This window comes from Paraphaeosphaeria sporulosa (assembly GCF_001642045.1).
Source record: "Paraphaeosphaeria sporulosa strain AP3s5-JAC2a unplaced genomic scaffold CC84scaffold_4, whole genome shotgun sequence".
NCBI classification, from domain to species: domain Eukaryota; kingdom Fungi; phylum Ascomycota; class Dothideomycetes; order Pleosporales; family Didymosphaeriaceae; genus Paraphaeosphaeria; species Paraphaeosphaeria sporulosa.
The window spans coordinates 1,406,152-1,428,234 of record NW_017253363.1 but is presented as its reverse complement, the minus strand read 5'-3'; the positions used below and the strand labels follow the sequence as shown (position 1 = coordinate 1,428,234).

The following is a 22,083-nucleotide window of genomic DNA, read 5'->3' as shown; positions in this document are numbered from 1 at the left end:
GAGTTGCGATTAGACACGGAGATGATCGTCAGTAGGTTGTATTCAGGCAGTGCAAGTCTCGGTTCGCCAATTGAGCAGTACCAGAAGCATCATGGGCCTGGTTAGGGTCCCGTATCCCGTGCTCCTGGTGGCGAACAAGGCACCTACAAATGCAACAGCGAGTTCTCCAAGATCGGTGTAGCTAATTGGCGAACCATGAGGATCCTGGAGCTCGTCTGAGAGCAGCATGGCAACATTGGCATACCTTAACCCATGGAAATCACGATTTGATGAGCAACAGGGCATCGCTTGGCAACGACAGCAATCTTCGCTTGTGTGTCTGGAAGTTTTGATGTCTCTCACAACTGTAACTGTTCTTTCTTGAACAAGTCCTGCTTATTTGTAATTTGCTTCGGGCGCTTTTTCCCGTCTAGAAAGACTAATTGGACGCATCGGGAGCGAAGCCTAGCACCACCTCGTCACTCGGCGATGGTTGGAAAGCGCTTTCCAATTGTCTGATGTGCACGGTGTCTATGAGTTTGTGTGCTTGCTTTTCTGTTAGCAAGTCTTACATCACCTTGGAGTCGTCCCATGCAACTTTTCTACAAACAGATCCTAGTCTTGATCTACGGCATCAGAGCCTGGGAATTCATCCCTCCACCATGACAGGCACTTGACTCTTATGAATGTGCAGAATCTAACGTCTGCTCTGAAATACAATTGCTTCTTTCAACATGTTTTGCGCTATCACGAGTGAATTTGTCGAAGTCAGATTTATCACAAGTGGATTATCACAAGTGGTTTTTCTATCCAATGTTGTTTGACGGGACCTTCGGCGCCCCGGCTGGGTTTGCGGAGTTTTCTTTGTCAGTCTGGAAAACTGCATGAAACTGCCCATGATAACGTCAGACTAGTGAAAGGTAAAGAACAAACCTCCCTACGACAGAAAAAACCTTTGGTAGTGTTTGACGGTTTTTACAGCGCGCAAACAATGCGGCTAAAGCTTGAATTTTTCGATACGGGAAACTGCATGAAACCACTTGTGATAAAGATATCTGTGATAAAACTACTTGCGAAGATACCACAATTGAAATCCTCTATGAGATCTATATATTACTGTACTCTTGCATGGAGGCCATCGATCAATCACGCTATCATACTCCACTGACTGCGTATCCGACTACCAACCCTCCTTTTCATCTATTCACAAAAGCACCATCAACCTATGAATATGTCGGCCCACAAGGTACCCCAATGGCCTCCTGAGCTCAATTATGGTCCAAACCCACCGCGACCCCGCACCGCCACAACCTCAGTGGCTCAGTTGGATGCGACTCATAACCAAGAAGCTACTAAAGAGGCTGTACCGCAAAAGAGGACAGCGGAGGAGCTACTTGAGCAAAAGCGGAGCAAGCTGCAAAAGCAGGTATGCATGGAAGACGATTGACCTCATAGCATAGCTAATCTTCTATAGCATGAGAACTTGAACGCATACTTCAACGCGGAGAAAGAAGAATACAAGCAAATCAGCACATTGTTGCAGCAAGAGAAACTCACGTCGTTCAACACCATCAAGCACTTGGAGCAAGAGAAGGATCAACTTCGAAGCGAGTTGGATTCCAAGACCAAACTCACTACATCTCTAGACACTGATCTCCAACGGGTCATGAAAGATCTCAAGTCCTGGAAAGAAGAGTGCGAAACGAGAGATGCGGAGATGAAGGAGGCGAACGCCAAGATGGATCGACTTGAGGGTGACAACTACCAGCTCAAGCAAGACCTGGCGAAGAACAAGAAGGCACTTGAGGCGCGGAAGAGCTTCTGCGATAAGAAAGAGGCGATTATTAGAGACATGACGGACAACGCCAACAACTGTCGCCAAGTCCTGGCCGCGAAGGAGAAAGAAATGCAGGAGAAGGAGAGCGACAAAGTGCATCTCAAAGAGAGACTCCGAAACAGCGATCTGGCTCTGGAAAGCAGAAACAAGGAAATCCGCCAGAAGAACGAGGAGATTGCGGGCTTAAGCGCAATTAGAGACAGCATTCTGAAGGTCGCAGCAGAGGCCCAGAAGACGACAGCAGGGCGAGCAGAGAAGTCCGCACCAGCACTTCCTCCTGCACGAACGGTCACTTTACCATCAACTCGTGCCGCTAATTCTGCTCACAGCCGCAAGTGAGACTCCGGCTTATAAGCTATCAGAGCGTCGAGACAAGGATTAGAGTTTGGTTCTCTACACATGCAATGCATCTTTGACGCATCGTCAACGTAAAAGAGATCGAAGCGTTAATCGACAAGTGACGTCGCAGCCTAGTCTTTGTGATATATATTTAACTCGAGGAACTCACGCCCGCAGCGCAGAGAACAACTTACTATGATGAGTGTTTCGAGCGCTGGTCCTTCATGGTTGGTATCGCTGTCTCTTCCTGTTGCCGACTTGATTTTGAGTTTGGCAATAAGGTACAAGTCTCAGGTAAAATTCGATTGCCTCCGAGGAATTACCTTGGACCTCTTATCCATATAATGCAAGGTTAGCTACCTCACTTTCGTCCCTCTTTTGCCTTTTGCACGGACCGCACAACAAGGCGTCCCATTCTTCCCCATCTGACTCAATCATGGCGTCCAAGGCGAACGGGGTCAAAGCCACCAAGCAGAGATCCTCGATCAGTACCCTCGATAGCGAAATGGCGAAGAGGGCCAAGTCTGTGGTTAGCCAAAAGTAGTTTATGGGTTTATGGGGCTGATTGAACTGAGACGGATGTTTGAACGCGAGATCAAGGGTACAGGAAACGAGTGGAGGTCCATGAAAAACGGTGTTCGGAGCCTCTTAGTTACTGTCGAGAAGCTATCCCAAGAGAGCAACGCATTGATTCAGGTGGCTCGGATTGCGGAAAACAACAACTCAGCGATACAGAAGACGATCGATATTAAAGACGCAAATATTCAATTGCCAAGCAAGAGGCCGCTGCAATCCGTGAGAGGGAAGCAGGCTTGAGGAAGACCCTCGAAGCCAAGAAGGGAATATCAATTTGCTTAAGCAAGAGGCTGTTATACTACGCGACGAGTTCACCGAGGAACCAAAAAGTCCGAAGGACTCGCCAGAGTTCATCATGTTCTGATCCAACAAATATCATGCAGAGGTGGAACGCCGCAAAAACGATATCAAGGACAAAGATGAGATCGTTACGGACCTCAAGGCCAAACTCAGCACTTACGATACGATCGAAAAACTCGTCAAAAAGGGTGCCCGGGCCAACCAGGGCTCAGTATCGGCGATGTCAAAGAAAAATGGTCTCAGCAAGGACACGACCAAAGTCTAAGAAGCGATAAAGGCAGGTTTGCAGATATCTAAACTCACAGTACAGGCCTTAGTCTTCTAAGCTTTTGGCACACTTTTGGCAGCTGCGTTGAGGTTGATACTGTGATTTGACGATGAATATTGTTGAGGTACAGGTGCCTCGCAAAGCAAAACGGAAAGCAAAAGCAGCGTCTCATGGCCAAATTTGAGATGCTCCAAACAACAGAAGCGATATCGAATTAACAAAAAAGTCACAAATTCGCGGTTGAGCTGGCGGAGCTTGTGGTGACTACCACGCGTGAGCGAAAGGAGAAGGAGAGCTGGGCGATGAGCTCAAGGAGCTTAAAAATGCGACCATGCAAATGCTGAACGAGAAAGAGCGTCTTGAGAAAGAAAATTCAGAACTCAAAGGCTACAAATTAATAACCACGAATGTTGAAACAGAAAATCCATCGACTCGCCAACGAGCTCGCAAAGCTCAAAGACACCGTGAGAAATTAGCGAGTATGATCAAGGCAAGAGACACAAGTATACAAAACTTGAAAGAGTACCGCCAGGAACAGACAGCTACAATCAAAATTAATGACGAAACAGTCAAGTGGCAGGATGATGCGATCAAGAGGAAGGACGAGGACCTTGAGACTCAGGACAGAACGGCCAAGAGGCAGGACGGGATTATGGAGACTCATGAAGAAATGATCAAGAGGAACAAGCACAGGATCAAGGACCTGAAAGAGACGCGGTCGTTGGAGCTCTAAGAAACAAATAATTAGTTTCAGAGCAGCGGAAAACTGAGGCAGATTATCAGAGCAAAGGATGCGCGGCCGCTAAAAAGACGATCGAGACATTCGCAGCGCGGGCCGTTTCCAGACGTAGCTATGGCCAAAAACCCAGCAAAAAAGCCATTTCACCTGCAGGCCCCGGCTCAAACTTGCGTTTTGATTCGGCTTCGAACCGGTGCACTGTCAACGTTGACTTAGCACCTGAATTCAGGCACTAAGCAACTCTATGTGTCGGTCGAAGGTTGAGGGAAACCAAATTAAAAATACATATAGAGCGCAATATGACGGGAGGTAGTGTTGTCGGGAGTGTCTGGTATGGGCTTGGTGGTGAGGTGAGAGGTGAGGTGTAAACAAAGGCTGCTGAATGTGGAAGGGGCGAGAGGCTCGTAGTCCGGTTCTCTGGCCTTTACTGAAGCTCCAATATCGTGGGCTCACTTGAGAGCTGGCTACAGTATGACCTTTGCGCAAACGAATTTTGAGCTTGTCCGTCTTTGCAGCTGGATCTCAGCACCGTCCGACCTATACCTATCCGCTTCGTTGACCAGCCATTCATCCTCCAGCTCAACCCAGCCACGCTAAACACTCTGCGAACATGCACCGTTCCGATATTCCCGAGGGCGAATTGCCGCAAGGGCATGGCCCTTCAGCTTCGGGACATTTGACGCGGCCATACGGGGTGCCTATGTTTGTGCTCGAATCTTGTTCGCGCACGCATACAGGCGACAGTACAAACAGAGAGAAGAATTCATATACGCTTGATCAATTGAATGAAGCAAACCACTCGGCGCATACAGTTGGAAAGCGCTGGTTTGGCGAAGCATCGAAGACGGATCACCAGAAGAAGTGACCAAATCCACCTGCCGCCACAGGCGCTCGCCCGAACAAGCGGCAATCAATGGTATGGCAGACCGAACACCATTCGCTCAAACATACTAACATGCATAGATGCGCAAGTTGGGCGACATGCTGGACGCAGAAGAAGCTTCGTGGGCTCAAGAGAAGGCCTCTCTACAGACACGCGTCAAGAAAGTTGTGCAAGAGTGCGATGCCCTGAAGAATAGGAACGATGAGCTAGAGAAAGAGGGGGAAGGCAACGACGAGGAGATTGAAAGGCTGAAAGAGGAGGCGAGGAGGCGAGGGTGAAGGGGAGGAGAAGGGGAAAGGATGTTGAGAGGGTTCAGAGAATGGCGGCAGAACTTGAGCACAAAGAAGGACCAAGCTCACAGAGCGGGCTGGATACCTGAGAAATAAGGCACTCTCTGATGTTAAGTTTATCTCCCTTCCAATGATACGTGGGTTGCGGACTCCCTTTTGCATTGGCCATCGTTCTTCCTAGAAATGGATTGCCCGTACTAGGTGAGAGGTATTCGCAGCCCGGAATGCTTCACATAGCGGTGGCTTCACTCACCTTCACGGCAGCTTCGAGCATTGCATGAACACGAAGGAGAGCGGCGCCTCGGGTATCTACTTATGGAATAAACATTGACCTTGCCTGAACAACAACCTCACACGCCCCAACCACCAGAGCGTTATTCCAAGGTCTAAACTGCCTGGTGATGATCTTATTCGTCCCAAAAACGTAACCTGGCCTCAATTGCTGACCTATCACGTGCCGCTCTCCCAGTGGGTCGTCGCTTTGCGGATGGATCAAATCAAGCTCAAGACGCTGGAGCGACCTTCTTGGCCCCGAGAGCAGGTCGACAAGCGTCCGATATCAATGCCATCCAACGCAGCGCCCGCCGCAGCACCCACCTTGATACCGACTTCAGCAATGTCCTCCGACGAAAACACACCGGCTCAAGGCCGCAGCGTGAGGACAGGCAGTGCCAAGCGTTCCGCCGAAGACAATCCTGACAAGCTCGCAGAACTGAAGAAAAAAGGACGGTACGACATCTTCTCCACCATCACCAACGAGTTCGAGGACGTGCAGAAGTGGATCCGGGCACGGCGCAAAGAGAAGGACAAACATATCGCAAAGCTGCGGAACGAGGGACAGGCAAGATCAGGTGCGAGTCAAGGACGAGAAGATCGCAGTGTTGGAGAAGGTGGAAGGAGAGAGGAGGAAGAGGAATGAGGTGACGGTGGAGGAGGCGGCAGAGCTTGTAGGAAGTTGAAGGAAGATTGGGGACGGTGGTGCCACCGGCGCTTGAGCAGGTGAATGGGCACTGAGGCAGTTTCGGCTGAGGTCTTAATGCCTTAGGTCTCTCATCTAGTGCCCTCGTAGCTTTTTGCGTAGAGACCCAAACTCCTATGGTATCTTGCACTGAATATCCCACAGGCTTACTCACTGACTCCACCTCATGAACCCAAACGCAGCATTGAGCACCACCCCCATAACGACTGCGACCTGCCTCCTCCGCGCCCACACCCCCTCCTCCCTGAACCCCCAATGAAACGCGGCCAACGGCCAAAAGAACCCCGTCAAGTACCCCCAAAGCATATCATCCAGCCCGCCTTCCTCAACAGCAAACCCCGCACCCCATCCCGTCTCGCCGCCCTCCCCCGCCAGCGCCGCCGACGGGTCCGTCGCCGTGCTGTCCAGCCACCGGTCCTCCAGCGCGCGCATCTCGGCCGCCGAGGGCATGCTATCCGGCGTGTGCGTGTAAGACAGGTTGGTCTGGAACTGCGAGCGCAGGGTGGCGACCTCCTGCGGCGTGAAGCCCGAGGAGAGCAGCCGGTCGAAGCCCTGCGGTGCGGCAGGCGTATTTGTTGCGGTGCTGGAGCGCCGGCGGGGGCCATGGTCGCTGGCGCTGTGGATGGAGGCACGGCTGGCGCGGCGCCCGGAGGCGAGCGACGTGTGCTGCGACTCGAGCGAGGCTTCGGTCGTCTGGGCGAGGGAGGCTTCGGAGGCAAGCTCGGCGTCGCTGAGCGCGTCGCCCAGGGAGCAGTGGATGTAGTAGCGTTTCGCGTCGGGGGGTATGTCGGCGGTGTCTAGCATGTGGAGGACGTCTCGGACGGGCTCTTTGCCTTTGCCCTTGCCGTCTGAGCCGTGTTCCGAGTGCGCCTCATCTCTTCGGGGAGGTGGCGGCGGAGGCGGCGGGATTCGTAACGAGCTCGAGAGCGGCGTGGTGTCTGCGAGCACCTTTCCTGCATAGATGAGGCGCAGGCGCGAGGCAGCATTGCTGAAGGGCAGGTGAGGTCGGATGAGCTGTTTCAGAGAAAGAGTCGTCGTGGTCCTCGGCGAGCGCACAGCAAGAGGGAGATCGGGAATCGATGAGGCGAACCGTATGATCAGGTAGACGAGCTGCTCGGGGAGGTCCATCGCGGCCGTCATGGTGGTGGTTGGGGCGGTTGAGATTGAAGGTCAGACGATCATCGAGGTGTGATGATATAGCTGCTGTGATTGCTGCTAGCTACTGGCATGTTGCTTCGTGAAGCAGCTCGTTTCTGCGCTTGTTCTTGAAAGCTATGCGATCACCCTCTGTGAAGTGTAGTCGCGACACGCGGAAGCCTTTCCGAGGTAGCGTGATGACCTCCGCGCTAATGTCGGAGCAACGAAAGCACTACGTACCAAGGCGCTGAGTCGAACGTCAGTCCCAAGATGAAGTCCTCGTACCAAAGTCGCATATTCACCCAGAGGCTCTACTGAATCCTGGTCTCAGATGAAAGCTAGTTCGTACGCTCGACCGTAAAGTTGGTGTTATTTCCTTATACGGATGGTCGACGGGAGAAACCTTGGCATTTACTCGTCATAAGTAATGAGGAAGTCGCTCACAACCAACTTGTAAACTGCCCACATCCCTTTTCAAAGTTCATAGTCCTGTTTCACTATGGCTATCATTCACTTGGTGTTCTTCGCCTGGAAATCAGACGTCTCAAAGGAAACAATTACAGATGTATGCTTAATTAATCCGAGAATCATAAGTCACTGCAGCTATTATTAATCTAACGTCTACAGGCCCTAGAACGTCTGCAAGCGTTGGAGCTAGACTGCGTCCACCCGATCTCGAAGAAGCCATACATCAAGTCGCTCAAAGCCGGCGCTAATAACTCCCCGGAGGGCGTTTCGGTGTGTATCATTGACCCCGCTTGTCGTTTCTACGCAGCCTGACCTTTGTCCAGGACCCTTATACACATGGTTTCGTGGTCGAGTTCGAGAGCGCCGAGGACAGAGACTACTACGTCGACCAGGATCCAGCGCACACCGACTTCAAGAGTTTTGCCGGGCCACATCTAGCAGGTGTGAAGGTGGTGGACTTCGAGCCTGGAAAGTTTTGAGAAGAGTTCTTCGACCAATTCTATGTCCGATATGCCAGTTGTAACGCCGGGTATGCTATGCGGTGCCTAGTAATGCCGAAGACGAAATAATTCTACAATGATGTATGCAACAACTCGTGGTATGAAGTGGATGTCTATCCCACGCTGAATGACTCGCCGCATCCGCATTGTTCAGCTAGTCTTGGGTTAGCCACTGCTGCAAGTGTCTCATAAAGATTGACTCACTGATATTTGGGTTCTTGAACACGAAGCGCTGGTTAAGCTTGTCCTCAAGCCAGTCCATTTCACTCCCAATGATATTCAACAATGCTTTGTTATCAATCAAAACTCTGACACCATCTTGCTCCACTTGTTCGTCAAGCGGCGAAGGCTTGTCCACGTATTCCAGATGGTATGCTAGACCGGAGCAGCCCTTTGCCCTGGTGCCAATGCGTATAAGTTTCGGTTCTGGTTGCTCGAGTAGCTCTCTGAGATGCGAGACTGCTGAAGCAGAGAGCTTCATGACGGCCTTGCGCTTGCCGAAATTGTACTTTCGAGCTCTGAGCGGCTTGCTTGGCGCGGGTTGGCTTTTCTGCGCTTCCCCATCAGGTATGCTCAAGGTAGGCTGCTCCTGTGTAGCAGCTGTGTTCCGCTGCTCTTGTGCCGCTGTCCGGGGCGGCAACGACTTGTGAAGTTCTGGCTTTCCCCCAGCTATCGAGGTATCTGGGACGCCGAAGTTGCGGGGTGGGAGCTCGGGCTGTAAACTCGACGGGTGATATACACTAGCGGTTTGCAACTGTCGCTTCGAAGATGTCCGGTACGGCGCGGCGACGGAGAATGTGCGGAAGCATTGAGGGCATCGGCGCGCAGCTAATGACGGAGAGGCGAATTTCGCGAAAGTGGAGGTCGACGAGCGAGCGAACGCTCGGGTTGTCCCCGGAAGAGACATTATCGCAAAGGCAGCGTAGCCTAGTTTACTGCAAATAGAGGAGAGGCGTAGGGTGTAGGTTGAGGCGTGGTGTTGGATTGTCGGTGTTGAGGATCAAAGACCTCGCGTGGCTGCTATGTCATCCGCGCGGGTTGTTCCGGCAGAGACGAGAGCGCGGCAAAGTAATCGCCGAGCACCCTATTGGCCAGCGAAGTATCGGAAGAGTTCACGCGCTCAGCATTCACTGCGTCGGCCACAAGATGGGTCAGAGCACAGTAATTGTATCACATAGTTCCAGGAAGCTTGATAGATTCTGAAAAATAACGCCAAAAGCAAGTGAAGCTTCATGGAACATCTGCAGCCCCGCGATGCACGGGCCATGGGCTAGCGCCAAGATTGCACAAAAAATGTAGGCGGGGCAAAAAGTACACGAGTGTGACCCAGTTCCAGGAAAAGACACAAGATCAAGGTGGCTCTTCCGTACAGATTCAAGGCCGGTGGCAGCGGAAATATGGCGCCTATCGCGACGCAGCACCACCATCGGAGCACTACGAAGCAGCCGCAGAAAGGCTTCAAATCCCGCCATGCCTCCAAGGGTGCGCTGAAGGAGCAGTCCAAAGGTAGACTCTCGAACTGCTCTACTATTCTGCAAAATGTATAGCTAATTCAAAAATCAATTGCAGGCAAAGTCGAAAGCCTCGAAAAAGGCAGCCGCAAGACTCCCCACCAGCAAGTCTTGTCTAAATTCGACCGTCGCAACCGAGCGAAGCAGATGCGCATAAACAAGGACCACGAACACGCAAAGGCGACAAATGTTTTTAACGGAAAGGATGGCGCACCAAGAGTCGTAGCGATCATACCCCTTTGCTCGGACGTGTCTGCGGCTGGCGCAGTCCAGAGCTTGAACGCAAGCTTGGACATCAACGAGGAAGTGCCTGACGCTGGCTGGACGCGCGTCAACGTCGACCGTTTCAAGCAAAAGATACAATATCTCGTGGTTCAGCGCGATTTATTAGCCTCGCTCGATGCTTGCCGAGTTGCCGACTTCGTGGTTTTCATTCTCTCAGGGCAAGAAGAGGTTGACGAGGAGGGTGAAATCATACTCAAGGCGGTGGAAAGCCAAGGTATTTCAAATTGCTTCACTGTGGTGCAGGCCCTCGACAAGATCGAGCCCGCGAAGCGGAGACCGCAGGTTGTGTCTTCATTGAAATCGTACATCACCCACTGGCTACCGACGACCGAACGCGTCTTCTCCCTCGATAACCTCCAGGAGTCTTCGAATTTAGTCCGATCGATATGCACGACCACGACTAAAGGTGTCAAATGGCGCGACCAGAGGAGTTATATGTTCTTGGAGGACGTTGTATGGCCTGGGGCCAAGTCAGCCGCCGTTGAGGATGGCACCGGCGAGGTCATCCTGACAGGTGTAGTCAGGGGACAAGGTCTTAAGGCGGATAGACTGGTGCAGGTTGGCGATTGGGGCGACTTCCAGATTGAAAAGATCGTTGCTGCTCCGCTGGAAACGCGAAAAAAGGCGAAGGGCGATGCCATGGCAGTTGATTCGGAACCCGGCGAGGAAGTTCTAGACCGTGCTGGTGAAGACCAGGACGATTTAGCCGACCTAGCACCGGAGGAGACGATCATGGACGACGTAACCAACTATGCCGCGTCAGTTGCACCAACCGAACGAAAAGGTGTGCTTTTGGACGACCACCATTACTTTTCAGATGAGGAGGAGGTAGATGCACCAAAGCGTCCGCGAAGGCTGCCAAAGGGCACCAGTGCTTACCAGGCTGCGTGGTATCTTGACGATTGTTCCGATTCTGGGTCAGATCTGGAAGATTTCGACATGGAAGATGCTGAGCCGACCGAAGACGGCGCGCGCGCTCATCCCGCAGACGGCATCGAGGGCATGGACATAGACGGCAAGGCAATGACTGAAGCTGGTCCTTCAGAATATCCTCAATCCGAGATGTTCTTAGATCCTGCTCCAGAGGATGAAGCGGCCCAGATCGAAGCTTACAGGAAGTCGCGAAAGAATGACGCAGAAGAAGACCTGGAATTCCCGGACGAGATCGAACTTCATCCCAACGTCGACGCTCGAGAGCGCCTCATCCGATACCGAGGACTGAAAAGCCTAAGGGAAAGTGTCTGGGAGAAGGACGAGGACAAGCCATACGAACCCGTGGAGTGGCCCCGATTATTGGAGATCTCGGACTACAAGAGAACCGCAACAAAGTTCATGCGAGAAGCCTGGGCTGGTGGTGTCAAGCCTGGCACCAGAGTCAACGTTCATATTCGCGGTGTGCCCCTCTCGCTGCAAAGCTCAAGACCGATGGCACTGTACTCTCTGCTTCGTCACGAGCACAAACGCACGGCGTGCAACTATAGCATTCTGCTCAGCTCCGACTACGAAGCTCCCATCGCGTCTAAGACGGAGATAATTGCACAATGCGGACCGCGACGGATGATCATCAATCCAGTAAGTTTGTTCGCTTCAATGCTATCCACATGACATGAAAAACGGCTAACCTATTGTAGCTTTTCTCCCAGGCTGGCAACACACCCAATGACGTCCACAAGTTCGACCGGTTCCTCCACCCCGGCCGCTCAGCAATCGCATCCTTCATCGGACCCATTACCTGGGGCAACGTCCCCGTCCTATACTTCCAGCGCCCCACAACCCCCGCCCCCGAAGGCGACTCCAACGCCCAGCCGACCGCTACTGAGCCCTCCACCTCGCCTCTCAAACTCATCGCCACCGGCACGTCCCTTCCACCCTCCCTAAACCGCGTCATCGCCAAGCGCATCATCCTGACCGGCCACCCCTATAAAATCAACAAGAGCATCGTCACCGTGCGCTACATGTTCTTCAACGACCGAGACGTCAAGTGGTTCAAGAGTTTACCGTTGTGGACGCGCCGTGGCCGCAGCGGATTCATCAAGGAGAGCTTGGGTACGCATGGGTACTTCAAGGCAACGTTTGATGGGAAGATTAACCCGATGGATGCGGTGGCGGTCAGTTTGTATAAGAGGATGTGGCCGAGAACGGCGAAGATGTGGCAGCCGTAGATGGCAGCAGGGAGTGAGTTGTTGACGACGGAATGACATGATTTGATACCAACATAGAGAATGAACCTTGTTTTGCGGTCCAGGACGCTTGGTTACTGATTCATTTGAATGCCAAGCACCGTCGGCCAGATGACCGCTGGTCTCATGAACCGATGACCTTGAGGTAGCTAACAACCAACGTCAGGACCTGGCATTGGGTGGAACAGCGGAGGAAGGAGCGAATGAGTCTGCTCAGTTGCTCGTGTTGTTTCTTGCACCTGCCGTACCAGGTATACGTCATCCTGGACATCGTATCATCTTAAATATCCCGTTTTCTAGTTGGACTAGACATTGCTCCTCCTTTACGCCTCCGATGTCCCCGCTCACGAACACGACCAGAACAGCGGCATACGCAGCGGTCGCAGCGAACACCTCAGCTCTTCTTGCATTCGTTAAGAGAGCGACACTGACAGCGAATAGGAACGTATACATTGCGACCAATCCGAGCTTGGCTTTTGGATTCGAGACACTGTAGAGACTAATGATGGCCACGATGAGCAGGATCGCTGCAAGAGTCATACTGATGGCAGCTACTGTTCGCACCACATGGTGGTGTTTGTAGATTGTCGTCCGGTCGAATGGATCATCTGTCTTCCGCTCTTGGAACATCCAATGATGTTGCAAGAGTCTTGAAAGCTGGTCTTCCTCTTCACCTCTCCGCAAGGCGACCAAGTCGAATTTGTCTTCTAAGAAATGTTTCGCACGACCACTGATGAGGCGCATGGGAGCTATTGAGTCCTCTGTTGGTGCGGACGATGCATCATGCTTAAACGCCCTGCCATCGACGTAATCCCGGAACGTCTCAAGAACTCTTCCGCTGGGTCCTTTCAGGTTGGTTATCTGAGACTGTCGAAGGATCGTCTCATCTACTTTCGGTAAGGATACATTTTCAAGCATACGATTGACTTTTCTTACAGTATTCTTCCAGCAAACCCTTGAGCTCGTCTAGCATTGCAAGTCGCTTATTCTCCGGCCTCGCCGTGTCCTTTGAAGAGGTTATCAATGTTTCCCATCTTCGCAGCGACTGTTTTGACTCATCGTCGCCTTTCGTTCGCGTCTCTTCATCTAAGCAATCGATTTCATGCTCAAGCGCGATGAGGCGGCATTGCAGGTGCAGGATGTTGCGCGCAGCCAATCGATCGAATTTGCGGAACACGAACGCCTCGCCATCCGGGTCGCGGGCGATCCAGGCTGCCAGCGCAGGATAGCCATCTCGCACACGACCTAGCTCGATGTCCGATATGTTGGGTGGTGGGTTCATGGCAGGTACAGCCTTTCGTGTCTGTACTGATACATCTCGCACTGAAGGCGACTTCGTTCGAAGCTGATCATTCTTTTGAATTGTGGTAAGGATCCGAGACGTGGTTTTCATGTCTGCCTCGCTTGACGCTCAACGCTTGGCTTTGTACTTGATACGCTGCGAGACCCCTCACCGGTGAACACGTTGCCGACAGCACCCAGCATAGCCACACCGTCAGATCTTTTCTTTCGGCCACCGGCCTGCGCTTTATCTATCCTTCCCTCATCTAATATCAGAGACGTGAGCCACTTGAGAATTGCGAGACAATCATAGTGATCGAATGATCCAAGAAACGCCCGTGAAGATCACTTCTGATACAGCAAGGCTGCTGATATTCGATTACACACGGCTTTCTTCGGCTCTACGTAAAAAGTCTTTACAAGATTCCATCAGCTTCAAAAATTTCACAGGTGACTCAAACAAGTTCTCGAACATTTGATCCTGCTGACCAACTTGCATTATAGAGATCCGTGGCTTTGCGGGCCATATAAAACACCAAAAATTTACTCGACAACACCTTCACGAATAATCAATCAAGTGATTTCGCATACCCCAGGATACGTGGAAATTCTTCTACGGCATATGTCTCGCACTTTCCCGGGGATCGTAGTGGAGAAGGACGTGACATTTTGTACGGACGCCAGTAGCGGTCTAAAGACCCTGCCAGCAACAATACAATGATGCAGAGAATCCTAGACTCGCCCCAACAGGACCGTACTGTCTATGTGGGCAATCTTTCGTATGATTTCGAGTCGTATGATCTCGAGTCGCATGACTACGAAGTCTTTATGAGACGGTTAGGTAAGGTCTCGTTCGCAGACGTACTTCTGCTCCCAAATGGAACGTCAGAGGGCGAGGGCATTGTGGAATATGCAACTCAGGAGCAAGCGCAGAACGCAGTGGCGAAGCTCAGCAATAAGAATTTGATGGGACGTGGCCTAAACTTTCTAGACGCCGTTGATGGACGCGTCATTACACCAAGAAAACGACTTGAATTATCTAAATCATCGGAAATATCGAAGCACCCGGAGCCCATCTACAGTCCCAAAAGTCTCGCGCATGGAGAGAGCAGAGTGTACGAAATACCAAGCGTGCTTGCAGGCAATCGGTTCACGGAAGCACTGGGTGACTCAGGAGCCAGACATAATTTCATGAAAGAAGGGTTTGCAAAGCGATCCGGATTCTCCATCAATCGAAGTGTCACGATAGACGTCAAAGTCGGGAGTGGAAAGAAAGTTGCAACAACAGGAACGATTGAGACTTCGTATCAGTTCTTAGGTGAGAGCGAAAAACATAGGCTGGTCTTTCATCTTCTTCCTACGTGCGTGCACGATGTTATTCTTGGTAATCCCTTTCTCAAATTTACCAAGACACTCACGAGGAACCTCTCACGCATCAAAGAGAAGATCGTGAAAGGGTTTGTTGACCGCCACTTTCTATACCTCGGCAACTCAGCACCACGCTTCTCCGGACTTCTCAATGGCACTCCACAGGAAGTACTCGCTGATTCAGGGGCCAAAGTTATGGTCATGGATGAAAAGCATGCACAGAACCTGGGTATAACGATCATGAGGGATAAAGAGTACCGAACGAGGCTTCGGTTTGCTGACGGCTCGACGGCGAAAACCTCGGGAATGGCCCATGGGGTAGAATGGCAATTCGGACCCGGTGGTATTGACCAAAAGTACCAACTGGATTTCCATGTCCTGAAAAACGCTCCAGCCAAGGTCATTCTTAATGACAGCTTTCTATTTGACACGAAAGCATTCTTGAACTATGACTGTTATCTGACAGATGATGAGGATGAGGATGAAGATGCTTATTTCTTCGTCATTAATGTAGATACACGGTATCAGCGCAATGGTCCGTTTAATCACAGCCAACCCCCAGTAAATCAATGTTGCTAACATGGCCTTAGACGTATTAGATATGAGCTCTTCGGCTAATAGAGCTCATACTGAGCTTATTCGGCGTGCAGAGGAAGAGGATCGAATTGAGAACCTGCCTCTTGACGAACAAGACGATGCATGGATTCTTGAACGTGAGAGACGAACTCAATGGCGAAGGCAACAAAACTTGGTGCAGAATGGCTCAACGTCACCCTTGCACAGTTCTTCAAACCCAGCTACCAGCTCCCAAAGCATTCAAATGCAACAAGGCGCCGTTGCTCCGAACACAAGATGGCGCACGCGATGACAGCTAAAGCTGAAACGGACGAAGCGTGCGTAAATTTCCTTGCTAGAGCGTCATACTTACAAAAGGCTTTCAAATCGGGCTGCATCCGCAATAGCTTCACGAAGTAATCACAAAGCGAGTAGGTACTCCTCGAGTATATATCGATGACGACCATCTCCCACTTGGTCCAGTCTGTTGCCGGCATCAAGAATTCGCTTACCAACCAGCTTTCAGATCTACAGAGACGGAGACAGATGACATTCGCTCCCAATCCATGTCTCAGCTTGTTGTTCTGAGGTATGCAACGCCAAACGATCGCTATGCTCGTCGGAGGGATAGCTCCCTGATGGCATGCCATCTCCGATAATAGGAGCTATAACAGACGAGGTCCAGCAGACAGGCAGTGCGAGTGTGTGTCTTCGCGGGACTATGGGACACGCCGCCGATGCGCGTTCCCTGCAATGTCGATTGTCGAAGTAAGCCGATCGCCTCTTCGAAGATCGAGCAACGCCCGCGCCGAGAGTGAAAGAGTGCACAAGCGTGGCGAAAAGCTGCAAGGTAATCTTGTAGAGCGCGATGGAGGTCAAGGAGAATAAGTGGGGATCGCTGCTTGAAATTGTTGATAGTACGTATTGGTCTGTTGCTATCGCAAGGTAGCCGTGGCGAACAATTTGTTCTCGGGTTGGGAGGGGCTTTCCTTTAGCATATACGGCTTATCTCAATGCAATACCCAACATTGCGGACATTCGCAGATCCATGCCCCCCGAAGTGTATCTAATACTGTGGACGGGCTCGTTCCTTTTGTATAGCTGCGTGATAACGCGCATAGGGTTTGACGAGTAAAATGAACTCTTGAGATGCCAGCATTTTTTATGTCTGATATGCCTGAAGAAGACTGTACCACTATACAGCCATGTCTACAGAAGCGATCAAACTGGATACCCCCTAGACTTCAGGACGAGTGCCAAGCAGTGAATCACGTGAAGTTTCGTATGCTCAGTGCCGCATGTACCCAGGCGCTCGCATCGAGATCTAGAGAGACGCCTCAGAATGGTACGCGAAGGTAATCTCTGTGAAGCACTTATAATCGCAGACTCTTTGGATTTTGGTGACAACGAAGCTCCGACTCTTGCCACAATGTCAGGGAATGCTGTGAATATCATAGCGATTAAGATCCAATTGTCAGTCTTACAAATCGTATAATATCCGAAAGCGATACAGAATACGAAATACATTTGCTATCGGCAAGCCCGAGCGAGCGCCATCCGCCTTCTGCTGCGGATGCCAATCTCTTCTCTTCTGGCGTAGCCTCCTGATTTGACGTTGGGCCTGCAGGATGCTTGAAGTCGGCGACCACAATGGACGCGCAACCGAAACCGAGCTTACTAGCTGCAACAGGTAACGACTGCCCGTACATCGTCATTGCGCGCAAGGAAACGTTCCAGAAAGGCTGAACGGTGATCTCTGGTAAACTGGTAAGCGATGGAATGGGTTCATATCTCTTTCGGTTGCAGTGTTGGATGTGGAGATCATTTTTCTGGCCTGGCCTTTTGGCGAGGAAGCAAACGCGTCCCAAGTGCAAGGTTTCCTACACACAATGACAGCTTTCTTGCACAACGTGTGGAAAAGGCTGGGCCGCAATACGTCCGGTGCGCTCCTGCTGTAATCCTGATCAAAGGACGTCGGCGAACTTTGCGACAGCAAGACGGCGAAGACTCGCAATGTCACACACCGCCTTGAAACACGAATCATCCGCAAACAGCATGCAATGAACGCATACACGAGCTGTTGCGTGCTCGCTAGACGCGCTTCCCAACGATAATGCAAACATCAGGCGCGGGAAAGGCATCAAAAGACACGCACTGAAAGCCCGCTGCCAAGGTCTTAAGGGTATCGCGTGGGAGCCACGTTAGCGCTAGCCCGATCGGGGTACACCCATCAAGGCTCCAATGGTGGAGAACTTGGACGCCACAAGTTCAGCTCAAGCTCCGTGAAGTCCATTGCCGTACCCCGGCTAACGCATAGGGATTTGCGTTTATTTGGTGAGCGGGGGCTTGTGAACCCTGACCAGCCTCCGACCTAGTCACGATGGCGCTTGTCAAAATGTCACTGTGTTGTGTCGTCCCTCTCGGTTTCCTGTCTGGAAGAGGCTCTCGCCCAACTCCCCTTGGACTCAAGAACATACTGGCGGGACATTGTAGCATGTGCTTGTCGTTGGTTCTTTGAAAGTCTGTGATCGGCCCGACACCATGTTTACACCCGTGGAAACCACCATCGGAGCGTTCCTGCTCCACCAGGCTACGAGCATCCTCCTCCATAACAATGGAACCATTCTGGGAGCATCCGAGTACATGCGACGGGTGGTTTCGAAGCCTACGTTCGGAGTCGCAGCATTCTTCGCTGGCATGATAGCAAGCTTCCCGTTGTTACGACTCACGCTCCCTGAACTTCTCACGAGATACCCTCCGTCGCCGTCGACGTCGGGATCAGCTGTGATGACTGTTGCGATGGGTCTTTTGGTAGGATGGGGAACAAAAGTGAGCCTTCCAGGATAGTCCACCGACTAAAAAAGACACACTGACTCTCGCAGGCGGCCCACGGATGCACTTCTGGACACATGCTATGCGGACTCTCGCGACTGAGTGGTCGCTCTGCTCTCGCTGTAGCAATCTTCTTCCCGGTGGCTCTTACCACGCATCACCTCGTACATCCGTCTCTCATGACTTCTGTCTGCACGAGCGATGTCCCTTGCTACACCGCAACATATCCAACACAGGCCGCTACGACTTCACTGATCGCGCTCGCTGCCGTGACTATCGCATCGGGTCGACTGATTCCTCGAATTGTCGCGAGACTGACCAAAAATACGAAGAATGCGGGGGACAAAAGCGACGATACCTCCCTAGCGCGCCACGCAACCGAACTCTTCGCGGGCCTAGAATTCGGCCTTGGACTACACATCTCGCAAATGTCGAATCCTGCCAAAGTGGCTGCTTTCCTGTCTTTCCCCCGGCTCGAAGTCTGGGACCCCTCGATGATGCTTGTGATCGCTTTTGGCATCCTCCCGAGTCTGCTCGAGAACCTATCAAAGGGCTTCAGCAAATCGCCACGGTTCACCACGAAATATGAGCTTGGGAATAAGACGTTTGCGGATACCGACTGGAAGATGGTTCTAGGGGCAGCAGCGTTTGGTGTTGGCTGGGGCATGTCGGGGACTTGCCCTGGGCCTGCGGTTTTGAGGAGTATTGCGCAGCCGGCTTGGGGTTTGCTGTGGATGGGAGGGTTCTGGCTTGGTGGTATGTTTCTATCAGAAGAACCAGAAGGGGGCATGTGTGGTTAGATGTCGATAGTAATGTGTAATGCTCTATCTCCGGACCCAGGCAAGCCATCAAAAGCTTCAAGCATCCAGCGCATACGAGGGCTTTCTACAAGATGCCTGTCACAGTTCACGACATCGTCGTTCTCCGAGAAGCCTCAATACTCCTTTGATGACGTACACCCGGAAAGGGGCGAATGTGACAATACATTTGGAGACCAGAACAAGTAGACTTAGAAGCATGCCGCTCGAACTGGATGGATCTTGTTGAGAACCTCGACGATGAGGCGGTCTATCGATTGCTGACGGTCAGCATGTGTCTTTAGGAACTCTGATAAGGTGCGCGTGTGGCATATCTCTGGAGAGTGCGGCAATATAAGGTATATACAAGAACGTTGTACGATATGTCGTCATGTCCGGCCTATTTCCGTGCTTCCACCCCCACTATGGAAATGCGATACCGATAGAGAAATCGTCCACAAGCCTCGCTATCTCAACTATTGACTTGGGATTTCTGATTCGCAGAATAGCGTAAACCGTGAAAGATGCCTTCCGTGACACAAGCTCAAGCACTTGAGCAGCCCAAAGCTCGGTCTGTGAAACTTCAAGACGTGGGCGCAGTTACTAATGCCATTGTAGAGCACCGCTGCTTGAGGAACGATTCGCGGTCTTGAAGAAGTCACTAGTCAAGCCAGAGAACAAGCAGAAGGTAATTGAGTCGTACGACCGCCTGATCAAAATACTCGAGAACGAAGCCAACTTCATCGCGAAGAATGGCCCGTCTATGGTACCCGCGATCGACTTCAACGAGGTCAGAATGAATGGTCAGTCTTATCGCCCTACATTGAATGAATACTTAAGAGCTACCTAGGTGGCACCCTCCCCCCAGACTTCGCAAAACTAGTGCGAGAGCGAGGCTGCGTCATCCTGCGCAACGTCGTGCCAGAAGAGCAGGCGGTAAAGTGGGAGCAAGACCTGGTCGACTACACGAACCGCCACAAGAACAGTGGCACCCCGAAGTTCTGGAGTCTGTACTGGACGCCTCCGCAGGTCCAGATCCGGAGCCACCCCAAGGTTATGGAAGCGATGAACTGCATCAGCCAGCTATGGACAGTAACTGATCCTTCAATACCGATCGACTTGACAAGTCAGGTCGTATATCCAGATCGATTCCGCATCCGCCTCCCTTCGAAAGAGGCGGAATACGTGCTACCGGCCCACCTAGACAGCGGCGCGACGGAAAGATGGGAAGACGAAGCTAACCGGTCCAACTACGCTGCCATCTTTGAAGGCAACTGGCAAGAGTGGGATGGCTGGGTGGCCGATAAGCGCATCGATGCCTCGAGCGACTTGTATCACAAGGGGAGTTCCTGCTCGTGCTGGCGCTCGATGCAGGCCTGGATCTCGCTGTCGCACTGCAATACGGGCGAAGGGACGCTACGTTTGCTGCCCAGTCTCAAAGCATCCGTCGCTTACATGATGCTCCGGCCGCTCTTTGAGAACGACGTTTATGACGACACACAACCTACGTTTCCTGGGGCGACGCCTGGACTCACGCAGTTCAAGCCCACTACCGAACTCCACCCGCATCTGCTTATGGAGAAGTCTATTGTAGGCATACCGCCCGTCAGACCAGGTGACTACGCATTCTGGCACTGCGACCTCGTCCACGAGGTGGACAAGTACCATCCAGGCAAGAACTACTCGACGGCCGTGTATCACCCCTGCGTTCCATTGACTCCCTACAACATTGATAATTTGGTTCATGTCCGAGATGCATTCAGTGCTTGCGATGTTCCCCGAGACTTTTCTGGGTCACAGTCGTTCAACGGGAATGAGAAAGAGCACGCTGATCATGGGGCACGACGCGAGAATATTTTGAGCAACGAGGGGCTTAGGGCGATAGGGTTGAAGCCGTTTGATGTGGAGCAGGCGGGGTTGACGGAGGGTCAGAGAGCGGTGAGACAACTTGCCAATGAGAAGCTTGGGTTTGCATAGACATGTGGGGGTTGCTGATTCCGAAGAAGATGATGGAGCTTGCATCGAGGTTTGTATTCATGCAGAATCGATCACCAGCGTCGGCTCACAGCATCTCAATGTCTATTGTAAGCTCTTCACGAGTTCATAGCCTTACAGTTAGACGTAACCCACTCAGACTTCTCAAATACCCCAAGACCAGCAATTCCAATAGAGATATCGAAATGATCTCATCCAACTTCCCCAAGCACGCGGTGCTCAGAGAAGAAGTTCGTTTCCACCGCACCCACTCGCACCCATCTACCGCCAATTTGTCACCCCGACAAGATGATTCTCATTCCCTGGCACCGATTTCCACCCTGCCCTCGTCAGCTCAACTACCCACCAGAGAACATCTCACTCACCAGCAGTATCCTGCCTATCATTCCTGCTACAATTATCCAGCACCCATATCACGGCCTGTCCCACCTCTCCACTGCTCCCATGTCAGCACGGTACACCCTCTACCTTGCCCACTCCTGCGCAATCAAGAATCAAAATGATTCAAACGCACTCACCAGGTCGCACTCTGACTCTTATTCGTCCCACTCCAGCTCTTGACCACGGCCGCGGGCTCCCCGCCGTCCATAATCATGCAGTGGTACACGCCCGGTCCATCGAGGCGATCCGAGCAGGGACATCTCCAGTGCGGTATCTCACTGACGAGCGATATTGCGCACTGTCGCACGGCGTCGAGGGCACTGTAGGCATCGCCTGGCCCGCAAGCGCCGTTGGGCCAGGAGCGGTTGGAGGCTTCGGTGATGAGGCGGGTGCCGGTCCAGGGGTCCGGAGGCAGGTTGGAGGCTTCGATTCGGGACGCGAAGAGAAGCCCTGGGACGCCAGGTGGGTTAGGGAAATTGGGGGAGGGCAGAGCGGAAGAGGAAGTGAGGAGTAGCAGCACGGAGAACAACATGTTTGGTGACTTGGTGGGAAGGCTGGCGTTCATACGCAAGAACGGTGGAGGGAAAGATGTAAGCCGGGCCG

General features: G+C 52.0%; 12 protein-coding genes across 12 annotated transcripts; 8 read left to right on the top strand and 4 right to left on the bottom strand.

The window, feature by feature from the left end:
• Window positions 1-1,210: 1,210 nt before the first annotated feature.
• CC84DRAFT_1216089 (uncharacterized protein) lies at window positions 1,211-2,155 on the top strand (the record flags this gene model as incomplete). The annotated part of the gene is made up of 2 exons (XM_018182769.1): window positions 1,211-1,405; window positions 1,454-2,155. The coding sequence occupies 2 exons, from the start codon at window positions 1,211-1,213 to the stop codon at window positions 2,153-2,155; spliced, it is 897 nt and encodes a 298-aa protein (XP_018037449.1).
• Window positions 2,156-3,630: 1,475 nt separating this feature from the next.
• On the top strand, window positions 3,631-4,032 carry CC84DRAFT_1216088 (uncharacterized protein; the record flags this gene model as incomplete). Its single annotated transcript, XM_018182768.1, has 1 exon — window positions 3,631-4,032. One exon carries the CDS (start codon window positions 3,631-3,633, stop codon window positions 4,030-4,032), a length of 402 nt encoding a protein of 133 aa, XP_018037448.1.
• A 305-nt stretch (window positions 4,033-4,337) lies between these two features.
• CC84DRAFT_1216087 (uncharacterized protein) lies at window positions 4,338-5,199 on the top strand (the record flags this gene model as incomplete). The annotated part of the gene is made up of 2 exons (XM_018182767.1): window positions 4,338-4,388; window positions 5,002-5,199. 2 exons carry the CDS (start codon window positions 4,338-4,340, stop codon window positions 5,197-5,199), a joined length of 249 nt encoding a protein of 82 aa, XP_018037447.1.
• Window positions 5,200-6,197: 998 nt separating this feature from the next.
• Window positions 6,198-7,486, bottom strand: CC84DRAFT_1163322 (uncharacterized protein). The gene has a single exon (XM_018178238.1). It carries the CDS (start codon window positions 7,328-7,330, stop codon window positions 6,341-6,343), a length of 990 nt encoding a protein of 329 aa, XP_018037446.1. The 5' UTR covers window positions 7,331-7,486; the 3' UTR covers window positions 6,198-6,340.
• A 109-nt stretch (window positions 7,487-7,595) lies between these two features.
• Window positions 7,596-8,430, top strand: CC84DRAFT_1163321 (dabb-domain-containing protein). The gene is made up of 3 exons (XM_018178237.1): window positions 7,596-7,892; window positions 7,955-8,065; window positions 8,119-8,430. Exons 1-3 carry the CDS (start codon window positions 7,827-7,829, stop codon window positions 8,272-8,274), a joined length of 333 nt encoding a protein of 110 aa, XP_018037445.1. The 5' UTR covers window positions 7,596-7,826; the 3' UTR covers window positions 8,275-8,430.
• CC84DRAFT_1163320 (uncharacterized protein) lies at window positions 8,119-9,280 on the bottom strand. Its single transcript, XM_018178236.1, has 2 exons — window positions 8,500-9,280; window positions 8,119-8,449 (listed from the first exon to the last, which is right to left on the bottom strand). Exons 1-2 carry the CDS (start codon window positions 9,200-9,202, stop codon window positions 8,409-8,411), a joined length of 744 nt encoding a protein of 247 aa, XP_018037444.1. The 5' UTR covers window positions 9,203-9,280; the 3' UTR covers window positions 8,119-8,408.
• Window positions 9,281-9,620: 340 nt separating this feature from the next.
• Window positions 9,621-12,331, top strand: CC84DRAFT_1143376 (DUF663-domain-containing protein). The gene is made up of 3 exons (XM_018176410.1): window positions 9,621-9,801; window positions 9,865-11,663; window positions 11,723-12,331. Exons 1-3 carry the CDS (start codon window positions 9,693-9,695, stop codon window positions 12,251-12,253), a joined length of 2,439 nt encoding a protein of 812 aa, XP_018037443.1. The 5' UTR covers window positions 9,621-9,692; the 3' UTR covers window positions 12,254-12,331.
• A 198-nt stretch (window positions 12,332-12,529) lies between these two features.
• On the bottom strand, window positions 12,530-13,553 carry CC84DRAFT_1216081 (uncharacterized protein; the record flags this gene model as incomplete). The annotated part of the gene is made up of 2 exons (XM_018182766.1): window positions 12,530-13,158; window positions 13,208-13,553. The coding sequence occupies 2 exons, from the start codon at window positions 13,551-13,553 to the stop codon at window positions 12,530-12,532; spliced, it is 975 nt and encodes a 324-aa protein (XP_018037442.1).
• A 965-nt stretch (window positions 13,554-14,518) lies between these two features.
• On the top strand, window positions 14,519-15,788 carry CC84DRAFT_1089997 (uncharacterized protein; the record flags this gene model as incomplete). Its single annotated transcript, XM_018174334.1, has 2 exons — window positions 14,519-15,459; window positions 15,527-15,788. The coding sequence occupies 2 exons, from the start codon at window positions 14,519-14,521 to the stop codon at window positions 15,786-15,788; spliced, it is 1,203 nt and encodes a 400-aa protein (XP_018037441.1).
• Window positions 15,789-17,778: 1,990 nt separating this feature from the next.
• On the top strand, window positions 17,779-19,107 carry CC84DRAFT_1143372 (YeeE/YedE family integral membrane protein-like protein; the record flags this gene model as incomplete). Its single annotated transcript, XM_018176409.1, has 2 exons — window positions 17,779-18,304; window positions 18,358-19,107. Exons 1-2 carry the CDS (start codon window positions 18,017-18,019, stop codon window positions 19,105-19,107), a joined length of 1,038 nt encoding a protein of 345 aa, XP_018037440.1. The 5' UTR covers window positions 17,779-18,016.
• A 463-nt stretch (window positions 19,108-19,570) lies between these two features.
• On the top strand, window positions 19,571-21,081 carry CC84DRAFT_1195399 (DUF1479-domain-containing protein; the record flags this gene model as incomplete). Its single annotated transcript, XM_018181406.1, has 3 exons — window positions 19,571-19,675; window positions 19,723-19,907; window positions 19,955-21,081. Exons 1-3 carry the CDS (start codon window positions 19,629-19,631, stop codon window positions 21,079-21,081), a joined length of 1,359 nt encoding a protein of 452 aa, XP_018037439.1. The 5' UTR covers window positions 19,571-19,628.
• Window positions 21,082-21,360: 279 nt separating this feature from the next.
• CC84DRAFT_1216077 (uncharacterized protein) lies at window positions 21,361-22,012 on the bottom strand (the record flags this gene model as incomplete). Its single annotated transcript, XM_018182765.1, has 3 exons — window positions 21,361-21,419; window positions 21,465-21,535; window positions 21,618-22,012. The coding sequence occupies 3 exons, from the start codon at window positions 22,010-22,012 to the stop codon at window positions 21,361-21,363; spliced, it is 525 nt and encodes a 174-aa protein (XP_018037438.1).
• Window positions 22,013-22,083: the final 71 nt, after the last annotated feature.

Coding starts and splice junctions, on each gene's coding strand:
- CC84DRAFT_1163320 (XM_018178236.1), bottom strand. CDS start 9,202: ATGTCTCTTCCGGGGACAACCCGAGCGTTCGCTCGCTCGTCGACCTCC. Junction 8,450..8,499: donor GTTCAAGAACCCAAATATCA/GTGAGTCAATCT, acceptor ACCCAAGACTAG/CTGAACAATGCGGATGCGGC.
- CC84DRAFT_1163322 (XM_018178238.1), bottom strand. CDS start 7,330: ATGACGGCCGCGATGGACCTCCCCGAGCAGCTCGTCTACCTGATCATA.
- CC84DRAFT_1143376 (XM_018176410.1), top strand. CDS start 9,693: ATGGCGCCTATCGCGACGCAGCACCACCATCGGAGCACTACGAAGCAG. Junction 9,802..9,864: donor GCTGAAGGAGCAGTCCAAAG/GTAGACTCTCGA, acceptor AATCAATTGCAG/GCAAAGTCGAAAGCCTCGAA. Junction 11,664..11,722: donor GACGGATGATCATCAATCCA/GTAAGTTTGTTC, acceptor AACCTATTGTAG/CTTTTCTCCCAGGCTGGCAA.
- CC84DRAFT_1163321 (XM_018178237.1), top strand. CDS start 7,827: ATGGCTATCATTCACTTGGTGTTCTTCGCCTGGAAATCAGACGTCTCA. Junction 7,893..7,954: donor CAAAGGAAACAATTACAGAT/GTATGCTTAATT, acceptor TAACGTCTACAG/GCCCTAGAACGTCTGCAAGC. Junction 8,066..8,118: donor ACTCCCCGGAGGGCGTTTCG/GTGTGTATCATT, acceptor ACCTTTGTCCAG/GACCCTTATACACATGGTTT.